We start from the raw sequence: 14,738 nt of genomic DNA, 5'->3' as shown, positions 1-14,738 counted from the left end.
AAGCAGTGTATCAACGCAGAGTACTCTGTGGCCAACCAATCACATTGGTGTTGTTACCCCCCCTACTAAAAGGCTTTACACTCCCTCCTGTTATTTCTACCACCATGGCTGCGTTAGGAAACGTCACCCGAGTGCATTCCCTCTCTTTCTATATCACTACTCTCTCAGTGATATAGAAAGAGAGGGAATGCACTCGGGTGACGTTTCCTAACGCAGCCATGGTGGTAAGAAATAACAGGAGGGAGTGTAAAGCCTTTTAAGTAGGGGGGATAACAACACCAAATGTGATTGGTTGGCCACAGTAATATGGCGTTTTGTATTTTTTTTTATCTTATCTAACCTAACTGAACCAAGTAAGTGAGAAACATGTTTGACGAATAAATCGGATCTCACATTAATTTTGTTTTAAAAAGATATAAAAGTTATAAAATATTAGAAAACAAAATGCCCATGCTACTAAATACATACAGATTCGCTTACAATAGGCTTGAATCGGGTGACGTTTCCGAACGCAGCCCATGGGTGGGCCCGTCATACGGTCGGTAATGATTATATTAGTTATTCTCCAACCTGTACGGAGGATAACTAACAAGAACATTTTACCGACTTTACCTTACCAAATTCCTATCTCATTATTTATATATGCATATATTTGATTTACTTTAACTTTCTTTAATAATATAATTACTTAAGGGGATCCCCGAGCGAACGGCGAACTCCGACAAAATAGCAGCGCCACTATTTTGGAATTAAAATATTTGTAATTACCGACTGATTATCAAATAGTAATTACTGACATTTTAAATTCCACATTATCGATTATCTCAGGTCAAACATATGTTTATATAAACATATGTTTGACCTGAGATAATCGATAATGTGGAATTTAAAATGTCAGTAATTACTATTTGATAATCAGTCGGTAATTACAAATATTTTAATTCCAAAATAGTGGCGCTGCTATTTTGTCGGAGTTCGCCGTTCGCTCGGGGATCCCCTTAAGTAATTATATTATTAAAGAAAGTTAAAGTAAATCAAATATATAAAATCAATGTCTTTTCTGTTAACGAGCCTCTTACAGTATAAAAAAATTCAGAAGTGGGATCTGAGCGGGTTAATTATTGATAATTCGATTAGAAAGGTGTGTTGTGAAGACAGTGAGGTCAAGCGTATGAATTTGAGGGTATGAACTCAAGAGCGGAGTTGGAGCGTTTGACGGTTATTGGTTTGAGAGAAGTTGCATCGGAGCACGGTTTAAAAACGCAAGGTCTGCGCGCGGAGTTAGTGGACAGATTGATGGACCATTTAGAGAGAGCGGGTTTTACGGAGCATATAAGCCAGCCTAATAATATGGAGAGTGAGACGACAAGGACAGAGCAAGAACTAGCGAATAATAACATTGCTCAAGGACAGGCAATTTCGAATGTAGCGAGGGAAGCTATGCCTTTAGAGCCGGGCCTGAGTTGTGCGATGCATATAGACGAAATGCAGATGCAGTCGATTGTTCAGGCAGTGCTGCAAGCCTTGGGAAAAAATAATGGCGGAAATCGGAGACAGGGAGAATTGGAGCGGGCGGAATCGAGCGCAAATGGGAGAGCGGATGGAGCTGCCCCGCCTCTTACGACAAGACGAATTTCAGCGATTTCTGGGGCTGCGGAGTCGAGACAGTCATTAATGAATGATTGGAATCAAATTAAATTTACATCAAAGTTGATTCCTCCGTTTTATGGCAAGGATGACGAAAACATAATATGGTTAGAAAGGGTGACCTACATATCTCAGATGTATAGCATAACAGAGGAAGTGTTATTGCTTGCGGCGGTCGGACAACTTAAAGGTCGAGCTAATGACTGGTACAATAGACAGCTGTTACGTTGCTACTGTTGCTACGTGGGAAGACTTTAAATTTCAGGTGCGTGGATATTTTGAAAGAAAGGAATCTTATACTATGACACATTCCAGAATTAGCAGCAGATTTTGGAGGGCGCACGCGGAACGTTTCGTGGATTATGCAGAGGATAAGCTTCGTTTAATGCAACTTCTGCCGCTGTCTGAACGAGAACAGATTGAATTGCTGGCGGATGGAGTGCGAGATCCTAACTTAAGAAGAATAGTTTTGAATACATGGGCGCACACGGTGCCGGAATTTATCGATCAGGTGCGCAGGATCACAGAGGATGAGATGCAATCGAGAGGCGCAAATATTAAGGTCAGTATAACGGGAAAGCCGGCGGCAGAGCAGGTTCGAGTTTGTTATAATTGCAAAAAGCCCGGTCATTTAGCAAAGGATTGCAGAATTCCGAGGCCGACCTGTTATAATTGCGGGCAGCAGGGTCATAAGAGCACTTTTTGTCCGAAGAAAATGACGGGACAAGGAGCTACCGCAGTGCATCATGTACAGGAGGAGCCGGAACAGCACGAGTTTTTTTCGTCGGAGCGTTCGGTACTGTCCGTAAATTACTCGTTATTTAATAACTCGATCTCGTCTATAAATAAAAATTCTTGTATTGCGGTGCGAAGTATTAATAATGATTTGTTTTTATGTGCTTTATTGGATACGGGTAGCTCGGTAAATCTGATTAAAAACTCGGCTTATGAGAAGGCTTTTGCTGATATTGCTCTGCTTAAAATAAATGGCAAAATAAAATTAAGGGGTGTGAATAATTCAGAGGTCGTTACTTTTGGAGAAATTTCTAGTCAGATTTATTTAAATAAATATCCTAATTCAGTATTTAACATTACTCTTTTAGTAGTTGCAAATGATACCATGCTATATGAAATAATTTTAGGAAGAGAATTTATTGACAAATCCAATTTAAAGCTTGTTTATAATAATGGTAATGTCGATCTGGAATGTATTACAGAAGATGAAACATTAGAATCAATTCTACCTATTTATACAATAGAGTCAAAAGATAAATACGATTTGGTTTTTGAGAATTTAGATGAAAATTTAGCCTGGCAATATAGGCAAGACGTGATAGGTTTATTGCGGGAAATTGATTATGCTAACATAGAACCGATAAAAGACGAATATTATGTCCGAATACATTTAAAAGATAGCTCTCTTTTCAGGTATGCTCCTAGAAGAATGTCTTTCGCCGAGAAAGCACAAGTAGACGAAATTATTGATGATTTATTGAAAAGAGGAATTATTAAATCTAGCATTTCGCTTTACTGCGCCCGCGTAGTCTTAGTTAATAAGCGTAACGGACAAAAAAGAATGTGCGTCGATCTGAGACCCTTAAATCAACGTAGATCAGCGCAAAAATAAGCATTTCCAATTATAGAGGATCAAATCGATCGTTTATATAATAAGAAAGTATTTACTAAATTGGATTTGAAGGATGGGTTTCACCAGATTGATATACATTCGGAAGATACAAAATATTTTGCTTTCGCTACACATAAAGGTCAATACGAATTTGTCAAGCTTCCTTTTGGTTATTCGGAGGCTCCGGCCGAATTTCAGAAGAGAATTTTGTTTGCTCTTCGTATATTACTTCAGGATAATAAAATTTTAATTTATATTACGATATTTTAATAACTACCGAAACTATAGAAGAAAATTTATGTATACTTAAAGAAGCTTTGACATTGTTTAAACAATATAATCTGGAATTAAATTTATCGAAATGTTTATTTATAAAATCAGAAATTGAATATTTGGGTTATATGGTTTCCGCGGAAGGAGTTACAATGTCACCGAGACATATAGAAGCAATTGTAAATTTTCCGATACCAAAAAAATGTTAAGGAAATACAAAGTTTTTTGGGTTTAACAAATTATTTTAGAAGATTCAAGGACTATGTATTGAAGGCAAAACCTTTACAGAATTTAATTAAAAAGAATGCCGAATTTGTATTCTCAGATCGATGCGGAGAATCTTTTGAATTATTGAAGAAAGAACTATCTTCTCCTCCAATATTGCATATATATAATCCTAAAGCCAAAACCGAATTACATACTGATGCGAGCAGTTCAGGATATGGGGCGATACTGTTGCAAAAGCAGGAAAGCAATCTTTTTGCGCATATTTTAGTAGGGCGACCAGTGAGGCGGAAAGATGGTATCATAGTTATGAACTGGAGACTCTAGCGATTGTTAAGGCGATAGAACGTTTCCATGTGTACTTGCAGGGTATTGATTTCAAAATCGTTACTGATTGTAATTCATTGGTATTGGCATTTAAAAAAAATAATATAAATCCGAGAATAGCGCGATGGAGTTTATTGTTACAAAATTATCGTTATGAAATAGTACACAGATCAGGTGAGAAAATGCAGCATGTCGATTGTCTTAGCCGCAATATAATGCAAATCGATGCCTTGACTATAGAAGATGAACTGTTATATAAACAATTAATGGACGCTAAAATTAAGGAAATAGCGGAAAGCGTGGAAACGAAGGGTAGCGATAAATTTACGTTGATAGATGGATTAGTTTTTAGATTATATAAGGAGAAGGCGTTATTTGTGGTTCCGGAAAATATGATTTGTAACATAATTCGAATATATCATGATGAAATAGGGCATGTTGGTATAGAAAAAACTATGCATGGAATTTTGTCTCACTATTGGTTTCCATGTATGAAAGTAAAGGTCAAAGAATATTTGGACAGTTGTGTTAAGTGCTTATCGTATTCGGTTATGTCGGGCAAACCGGAAGGTAAGATGCAAATTTTTGAAAAGGAAACATCACCCTTTAAAACTTTGCATATAGATCATTTTGGACCTCTGGGAGCCACAAATGATGGCTTTAAGCATGTGTTAGTGATTATCGACGCCTATACAAAATTTGTATAGTCATTTCCGGTAAAATCAACAGGAACAGACGAGGTATTGATTGCATTAAAATCCTTATTCGCGATGTTCGGGTATCCGCGGCGCATAATATCTGATAGAGGAACAGCCTTTTCATCTATTGTTTTTTCAAATTATATGAAGAACAATGATGTAAATCATGTTATGACGGCGGTTGCAGCTCCATGGGCGAATGGGCAGGTAGAACGAGTCAATCGATTTCTAAAATCTACTTTATCAAAGTTAAACAATCAAGACAACGATTGGAAAGACAATTTATTAAAAGCTCAATACGTTAGTAACAATACTATAAATAAATCGATTAGTTCGTCTCCAAGCAAATTATTGTTGGGCTATGAACAACGACACGGTTCCGATGGTCACTTGCGTGCATTAATAAATAAGTTGCGAAATGAGCTTGAGGATTGCGAGAAAGAACGGGATAGTCTTAGGTATAAAGCGCAAATTGTAAATCGAACCCTGCAGGAATATAATAAGCAAGAATATGATAAGCGACACAAAAAGTGTACTCCTTATAAACAAGGAGATTTAGTCATGATAAAAGTCTTACAACATAAACCGGGAACCAACCAAAAATTACCTCCAAAATTTAAGGGACCTTATCAAGTTAAAGCGGTCTTGAAGAAAAATAGATATGTGATTACTGACGTTCCCGGTTATAATTTAACGCAAAAACCGTTAAATACAATCATGTCACCAGATAAATTAAAACCATGGATTCGTGCTCTAGACGAGGCACCGGATGGTACAACTGAACACAAAGAAAATTCGTTAGTCGAGGACGAAATAAATGTAAATTGATACATTTATATTGACAAATTACTTTTGTAATATTTTTGCTAGTATTTTATTCATAACTATTTTGCGCTAATTATTACGCTGTTAATATTGCTTAGTATTTTGTACATTAGAATAACTTTATATTTTTTTTGTTACAATTATGTATTGAATATTTTATATACAGTTCGGGGACGAACTGAATTGTCAGAAAGGCCGAATCTATAAGAAGTGATAATATAGGAAGCGGTATATTCAATGGTAAAACTGTTTAGTTTTAAAGATAGTTAGAGTCCTGACCGACCGGGGCGCTCAACCCAGGATATATAACGCGAGCTCTGGAAAACAGCGGGGCTTTTTGGTGCGATGACTAGCTTAAGTAATTATATTATTAAAGAAAGTAAATTGTTACGTCCTGTGGACTCCACGATTCTTTTCTTTCAAAGAATGCAAGGCGATGATTGAAAAATCACAGGCGTGGGAATAAGACTATGATCTGGCAGGCGAAGCAGCTGACCGGAGACGGTTAATCGTAAAAATAAAAAAAAGAGATATATACATACCAGATGTAACTCGCGGTGCCCGAAATTTTGCTTTGACTAGTTGACAACTCGCGCTTGAAAAACAATCAAAATTTTTCTTTTAAAGGAAAATTTTATTTAAAAGGTAATAAAACTTTTTAGAAGGAAATCTCTACTTGAAAATCAATAAAAATTTAGAAGAAAACTTTCACTTGAAAACGAATAAAATTTTACCAGACTAACAACGATAACCGAATCCAAACAAATGCCGCCTGATCACCGAGATCACCGAGATAATCTCGAGAGGATAATAAAAATATAAATCTCAACAAATTCTCCATTGGTCAAAACCTAGGGCCCTAAACAAAAGCCCTGACCAATCCCGGTAAACTTTTAAAGTCAAGAGACGCCTCCGGGACTAAAAGGGCGTTATTGAAAAATTTCCTATTCGTCAGGAAATATTAACAAACTAACGGGAAGGAGGAGCAAGAAGGTATATATACCCGCGACATCTCTCAGAGAATCTCAATCTTTTTCTCAAACCTACGCACGCGGATCATTCGCGAAAAGTTATACCACCATCCTTCGAGTCCGTAAATTGTTCGAATCTCGAACTCGTGAGCATTCGGAGTGACACTTGTGAGATCATTGTGTGCTCAGTGCTCACCGATTACGACAATTTTCGCGAATGAACAACCGTGAGTGGAACACCATCCTCACGGAGGAGTCCTTAGCCAGATTCACACCTGGGATAATCAGAATAGTTAACACCTACCTACGCACTCAATAAGTAGTAAGTGACCCTCTTAAATTCCTAATTTTATTTTATTTTATTTTATTTTTTTATTTCTTTATTTTAAAAGGAATAACTCTCGGATCTTTCAATTATTTATTTATCTAATTTTAAGCGCAATCATTTACTTCTCTGAAAACTATCTTAGAATCCCATTAACTCTCCTCTTTTTCCTTCCCAAAAATCACTCAGATTCTTTGCGTTAGCGAAGTAATCCGTGATCTTCTCCCCTTTCCCAAAATCACTCAGGATTCTTTGTGTTAGCGAAGTAATCCGTGATCTTCTCCCCTTTCCCAAAATCACTCAGGATTCTTTGTGTTAGCGAAGTAATCCGTGATCTTCTCCCCTTTCCCAAAATCACTCAGGATTCTTTGTGTTAGCGAAGTAATCCGTGATCTTCTCCCCTTTCCCAAAATCACTCAGGATTCTTTGTGTTACCGAAGTAATCCGTGATTTTTCCCCTTTCTCAAAATCACTCAGGATTCTTTGCGTAGCGAAGTAATCCGTGATTTCTCCCCTTTCCCAAAATCACTCGGGATTCTTTGTGTTAGCAAAGTAATTCGTGATTTTTCCCCTTTCTCAAAATCACTCTGGATTCTTTGCGTTCTTTGTGTTAGTAAAGTAATCCGTGAGTTCTTTTCCCCACCTCTCTTCTCTTCAACTTTATTTAATTTAAGGAACAGAGAAATAAATGAGGAAACATTTATATAAAAATGTTTTTCATTATCCCTTGATCTAAGAATTTCCGAGAAATATTCTTGATAAATCCCCCTTATCAATTATTCCTTATTTCGTTCGTTCCCATAGTGAACGAACTTCGCAAACGACCCTCGCGAGTGGCAGCTAAATCAGCGCGAAACCGTCGAAACCGTCGGTTGAGGCGAGAATTGGCTACTGCGGGACTACGCGACGATCTCCACCTAACTCGCGAGACACTAGAAAGATGGACTCAGGAGCACACTAGCATATCCAATAACTTTTCGAATACCACATTTAATATAAACATACTCATATCTCCCTATCAACCTAACACCTCTCCCATTTCCAATCCGGAAATCCAAGAACCTCCACGAACCCCTTCCCCCTCCCCTCTCGAACTAACAGAAGAAGACTCCCGATTTCCGTTCCTTTCTTATTCTCCCGTACCATCCGCTAAATTTCAGCGCATTCCTTCCCCCTCTTTCCAAGATCCACCTGAGTCCCCCGCTGAGTTTCAGCGGAGTCCCTCTCCCTTCTTTCGCGATTCACCCGAGTCACCCGACGAATCTCAGCGGATCTCATCCCCGCTCCCCCCTTGTTTCTCCGAACCACCGAGGTCCCCTTCCCCAGCTCCTTCCACTATCATCCTCGGGGATTCTCCTCCTCCCTCCCCTACTTCCTTCGAAGCTCAGGAAGAAACCAAAGAACTCACGCAAGAAGAGTTCCGAGACTGGTTAATTGACCAGTTACCAGAATTAGCAGATGTCCCCGAGGACTCTTTCGTAATCGGACCGGGCCCAGTAGAACATGAGGCCCTGCGTCTTGCTTTAATCGATGCACCTATAGATGGGATAATCCCTTGGTATTTTCCTGGGCTCAATCGTCCACTGGGTGTCCCCGTTCAGCTCCTATTAAGGTCCTATCCCCGCTCCACTATCGAATTCCTCTCGCAAAACCCGTGGAACACATATATATACACACACACATGCATATGTATACGTAGATATTGTTACGTCCCTGGATTACATCCCCTATGCGTTTCCAAGATAACATCGTCAAGGAGATTATTTATTAACAACCGACACGAGATTGTTTCTGGACGCCATAATTTGGACTTAAGTGACAGCTGTCAAACTGATCGGTCGCGCGGTCTCTTGTTACATTTATTTAACGTGCTCTTGTATTCTAATTCCATTAAAGTTATCGAGTTCTTTTATATATCGTCTGGTTCATTTCCCGTTGTAAAGTTCAAGGATTATGAATTGATGGAACTTAGTAATCTCAAACCAAGAGATACAGTTCTAAAAATTAGAATTAATTTTCGTGCTTGGCTCTATTGGTCGTTTTAAAAAAAATCATATTTATTTATTTATTAAATACTGAGAGCCGATAAAAATATTTCTTAAATTTATTTATTTGCGTCTGGGCCTAATTCATGGCGCTATTTACTAACATCCATTATAAGGCAAATGAAAAATATAGGATCGAAAGGGTCTGAATAGCTTAGTGGTAAGAGCAGTCGTCCGGCAAGCGAAAGACGCGGGTTCAATTCCCGCTTCAGCGACTTTTCGGACCTATATTTTTCTCGCCTATTTTCCCGTTGTAAAGTTCGAGGATTATGAATTGATGGAACTTAGTAATCTCAAACCAAGAGATACAGTTCTAAAAATTAGAATTAATTTTCGTGCTTGGCTCTATTGGTCGTTTTAAAAAAAATCATATTTATTTATTTATTAAATACTGAGAGCCGATAAAAATATTTCTTAAATTTATTTATTTGCGTCTGGGCCTAATTCATGGCGCTATTTACTAACATCCATTATAAGGCAAATGAAAAATATAAGATCGAAAGGATCTGAATAGCTTAGTGGTAAGAGCAGTCGCCCGGCAAGCGAAAGACGCGGGTTCAATTCCCGCTTCAGCGACTTTTCGGACCTATATTTTTCTCGCCTATTTTCTCGTTGTAAAGTTCGAGGATTATGAATTGATGGAACTTAGTAATCTCAAACCAAGAGATACAGTTCTAAAAATTAGAATTAATTTTCGTGCTTGGCTCTATTGGTCGTTTTAAAAAAAATCATATTTATTTATTTATTAAATACTGAGAGCCGATAAAAATATTTCTTAAATTTATTTATTTGCGTCTGGGCCTAATTCATGGCGCTATTTACTAACATCCATTATAAGGCAAATGAAAAATATAGGATCGAAAGGGTCTGAATAGCTTAGTGGTAAGAGCAGTCGTCCGGCAAGCGAAAGACGCGGGTTCAATTCCCGCTTCAGCGACTTTTCGGACCTATATTTTTCTCGCCTATTTTCCCGTTGTAAAGTTCGAGGATTATGAATTGATGGAACTTAGTAATCTCAAACCAAGAGATACAGTTCTAAAAATTAGAATTAATTTTCGTGCTTGGCTCTATTGGTCGTTTTAAAAAAAATCATATTTAGTTATTTATTAAATACTGAGAGCCGATAAAAATATTTCTTAAATTTACTAAAAATTTAAGCAACATAAATAAAATCTCGAAAATTAAAAATGTATTATTAAATAATGCTAGCACAGACTTGTACAGAAAATTAATTCATTAAATGATAATTTTAAATAAATCAGATTTAATAAATTGTCAAATTCCTCCTGTATACAAAACCTACTGATGTATAGCTTATTTTTTTTAATTTTTTGGATTAATTTTTTCAAAATAATGTCCGTTTTTTAATTGATCAAAGGGGATCCTAAAGCGACGGCCGAACTCCGACGGATTTGCGCCCTCATCTGAGCGGAACTAAAATTGTTGATAATTTTAGTTCTGCCATACCGACAGCGTTATGCATATTAAAAGAACAATAAAAAAGCAAATAAAAATTGTGTTCAATATGTTCAAAAGATATCATATATTATTTCTACTGTTCTATCTCTTCGTATGCGTATCAAAGAATATCGAAGCGCATAGATAACAGTATATCATATGTGTTCTGCCTTTATTATATGTACACGCACCGGCAGGAATGGTGTCCGGCGTTAGATGTGTGCGAATACGTGTATGACAGCCGAAAGTCATACACGTATTCGCACACATCTAACGCCGGACACCATTTCTGCCGGTGCGTGCATGTTTGAACACAATTATTCATATGTGTGAACGTATTGCGTTTATAAATTTCTATTATACAGGGTGTCCGGTAATAGTCGCATCAACCGTCGTGTGCAGGTAGAGCTAGTTAAACCGAGTAGGAAAGTCCTCTACCATTTTGCGATATTCTCAATAATAAGAGAGATATTAATTAATAAAGATCGGCCAATTCGCGTGACGACGGCGAGAAGAGACAGCCCAGTTTTATGTCGTTACTAAGCATGCGGCGAAAAGAAACAGTATAATGTTACACGGTTGCTAAGCGCGCGATGAAGCGGGGAGGAGCGCTTTACAAAAGACAGTAACTCCATACGAGTAGCCCTAACTCTGGACCCCCGAGTGGGTTGTCTCTTCTCGCCGCACGCTTATCATCGCGCGAATTGGCTGATTTTCTTTAATTTATTTCTCTCTTATTATTGAGAATATGGCAAAATGGTAGAGGACTTTTCTACTCGGTTTAACTAGCTCTACCTGCACACGACGGTTGATGCGACTATTACCGGACACCCTGTATATAAATATTTATTTATACAATCAAAAATATATATACCTATAATGTTTATCTAAATAATATATTGTTATAGTATATAACCGTCGATTTTATATCGATTAGAAAAAAACGAACTGTTAGATTGTAATTTACTAGAACGTTACATTATACACAGATATCTATACTAAACCCCCCCTAGATCGCTAACTCTGTCAAAAAAGCTGAGGCATGACACCTTACAACAAAATGGCAGCGATGCATCTGTGTTGGTTTATATATGATATTTTACAAAGGCCGTGTTCCAAAATTGACTGCCAGAACTGAAAATCTATAGTTCACGTCACATATATTATAGATTTTCAGTACTGGCAGTGAATTTTGGAACACGGCTAGAATTGACAGTTTCAAAACTGGACACAGCTTTTCATACGTCAAAGCCCGAAGTTAACGATCTAGGTTTAGTATAGATATCTGTGACATTATAATATCCATAGTTATATATGTATTATGCACATACATTTGTATGCGTTATATACATTTCTTACATTTACATACGAATATGCATAAATAATACATATACATGGTATATATGTATAGGTATATATACAAAAGGCATTTTATTTGATACAGTAGGATTATCACAAAAATATAAAACATTTTCGGAAAAAATGTTTCATAGAAAAATTGTAAGATTTCGAAGGGGGACAATATCGTAAATTGCTCTTGAGTGGCATTTTTCAATTATATTTAGACCTAGTTTTTTTAATTGAACTATATATTATTTGTATAATACCTATAAATCGAACTCTTGCAACATTCAACATAAAAAGTTATAGGATGGCTAAAAAATGAAAACTTTACGAGATATTTTATAATTGATATAATTTTATATAAACTATGAAATATTTCATAAAATATTCATTTTTCAATAATTTTACCTCAATACTTATGCACAAGATAAAGAAAAAAATTGGTGTAAAGAAAACATAATTGTTTTCAAGGATATGTAGCTCCTAATTTCAATTTACATACTTTTTTTTAAAAACAACTATATGTATTTTTTTACACCAATTTATTTCTCATTATTTTGTGCATAAGTAGAAGATTATAAAAAAAATGAATATTATATATTTTATAGTTTATGTAATTATATCAAAATTATAAAATATCTCGTAAAGTTTTCATTTTTTAGCCATTTTATAACTTTTTATATTGAATATTGCGAGGATTCGATTTATATATAATAAAAATATAATAAAATATAATAATATAATAAAAATAAAGTAGCTTTATTTAAAAAAACTAGGTTGACCTCTAAATATCTTAGAAAAATGCCAATCAAGAACAATTTTAAATCACGATATCGTCCTCCTTCGATACCTTACAACTTTTATGTAAAACATTTTTCCCGAAAATGTTTTATTTATTATTTTTATAATAAAATTAATTTTTATAATAATCCACTGTATCAAATAAAATACGTATATACAGGGTGTTTTAAAAAGGTGCGGCCAAACTTTAGGAAGATATTCCTCACACCTAAAGGATAAAAAAATGTTATATAAACATGAGTGCAGAAACGCTTATTTCAGGAGTTATGTTGAAAATACTGTTGACTGTATTACTTACAAGAAACAATTTAGGATTAATCATTGTGGACGATAATCGTTTAATCAGTAGGTTTATTTACATTTTTTTAAAAGTGACCTTGAGTACAGTTACAACAAATGTTGAAAATGTCCACCATTCGCCTGAATACACGCTGGTATAAACGCTGCACGTTCCGGCCATTACCATCTGCCAAGCCATAAATGAAATGCATGTCTGCAAGTTCCGCATTTGTGTACATAACCATGGCTGTGATTTTGTACAATTACAATAAACCTTCCCATACACAGCATCAAAACCAAAACATGTCTAAAATCGAGACATAACACGTCTTTAAGATGTCTTTAATATGTCTTTTAGACATTATGTCATAAAATGTCTTAAAGACGTATTAAAGACGTCTTAAAGATGTCCCGATTTTAAACATATTTTGGTTTTGATGCTGTATCGGTTGTTTCACGGATGATCTACAGTACAGAACTGAACTAAAATATGATCACAATGTTCTGTCAACTTCAAGGGATGCGCATCCCTTGAAGTTAGCAGAACAACAAATATTGACTTTGAATAACAAATATTGACCTTTAATAACAAATATTGACCTTTAATAACATTAAAAATGATCCCTTAATAACATTAAAGGTCAATATTTTTCTGATTTTTACCTGGCAGATAAGGTCACTATATACCTCATCAGCCGTAACGTCACATATTCCGAAAAGAAGCTCTAACTCCTAAAATAAGCATTTCCGCATCTATGTTCATATAACATTTTTTCATCCTTTAGGTGTGAGGAATATCTCCCTAAAGTTTGGCCGCACCTTTTTAAAACACCCTGTATATACAGGGTGGACCATTTAAGTTGATAATGCGAAATATCTCAAAAACAAAGCGTTGGAGAAAGAAATGTTTTAAATAAAAGTTAATTGACTTTAAGGGGAAAGCAAATTGCATGATTTGTTTTATTTGGAGGACGTTTTCAAGATCATCTGAGGGTCAATCTAATATTTTTTAATGGAAACCTACATTTTTTATTTTGCATTTTTATTCCTCGTAAAAAAATTAACAACTTTTGTAGGAACCATTTTTCAATTTAGCACATACTGTAAGTTTCACAGGTATTTGAAAAGTGAAAATTGATAAAAGAAAGTTATACCGTACTGTACAGTACTATTTCATAAACATCTACTGTACATTTGTAGTATCTGTCAAAACAAACAATCATTAACATAATTCAATTAGATTACAGTAATAAGTGTTCAAAGTGATGCCCTTCAACCTCAATGCACTTTCCAATTCTTTGTAGAAAAGATTGATGTGTACGTAAAAGTACGTCTCTTTCAATATTTGCACAAGCATTTCGTATACGCTCCTGCATGTTTTCTAGAGTCGTTGGTACATCGATATAAACTTTGTCTTTGAAATAACCCCATAAGAAAAAATCTGGGGATGTAAGGTCAGGAGATCGAGAGTCTAAATAATGACAATAATTACTAACACTACCAGTAGTACGTCTGGACTCGAAAACTCGAATGTTTACTTTCCGAGGTAGTACATTTAATGTTTACGTTTTTTTGTTTATTTTTCGAGGCAGAACGGTTTGTTACAATTATACGTCTGCCTTTTTACTACCAGCTACCTTCGAGTCCAGACGTTCCACTGATGGTGTTAGTAATTATTGTCATTATTTAGACTCAGTTTCAACAATCTGCTCATATCATTGTGTTGTCCGTGAAACCTTTATCTACTTAATTCGCTAGGCAGGTATTAACAATTACTGTTTGTAAAAGATTATCAACCCATCAACCGTCAATTTAATGTAAATCGTTTAAAAGTTAACGCTTAAGTTTTAAGATAAATTATTTTATTGTGTTTAAGTTTTTTGTGAGTTGAAA

At 35.8% G+C, this 14,738-nt stretch overlaps 1 protein-coding gene across 2 annotated transcripts; it reads left to right on the top strand.

Moving 5' to 3' along the window:
- Positions 1-1,109: 1,109 nt before the first annotated feature.
- LOC145945301 (uncharacterized) lies at positions 1,110-3,975 on the top strand. 2 transcript variants are annotated; one of them, XM_083054215.1, is made up of 3 exons: positions 1,110-2,209; positions 2,270-2,443; positions 3,076-3,975. In XM_083054215.1, exons 1-3 carry the CDS (start codon positions 1,847-1,849, stop codon positions 3,085-3,087), a joined length of 549 nt encoding a protein of 182 aa, XP_082910341.1. In that variant the 5' UTR covers positions 1,110-1,846; the 3' UTR covers positions 3,088-3,975. The 2 variants fall into 2 exon arrangements, with proteins under 2 accessions (XP_082910341.1, XP_082910342.1); XM_083054216.1 differs by lacking the exon at positions 3,076-3,975 and having other exon boundaries at positions 2,283-2,405.
- The last annotated feature ends 10,763 nt before the right edge of the window (positions 3,976-14,738 follow it).

Source organism: Prenolepis imparis, unplaced genomic scaffold, assembly GCF_030444845.1.
Source record: "Prenolepis imparis isolate NDT839.2.m4 unplaced genomic scaffold, iyPreImpa1.0 SCAF_14, whole genome shotgun sequence".
NCBI lineage: Eukaryota > Metazoa > Arthropoda > Insecta > Hymenoptera > Formicidae > Prenolepis > Prenolepis imparis.
The sequence above is the reverse complement of the archived record's forward strand: the minus strand, read 5'-3'. Positions and strand labels throughout refer to the sequence as shown.

Coding starts and splice junctions, on each gene's coding strand:
- LOC145945301 (XM_083054215.1), top strand. CDS start 1,847: ATGACTGGTACAATAGACAGCTGTTACGTTGCTACTGTTGCTACGTGG. Junction 2,210..2,269: donor CGAGAGGCGCAAATATTAAG/GTCAGTATAACG, acceptor AATTGCAAAAAG/CCCGGTCATTTAGCAAAGGA.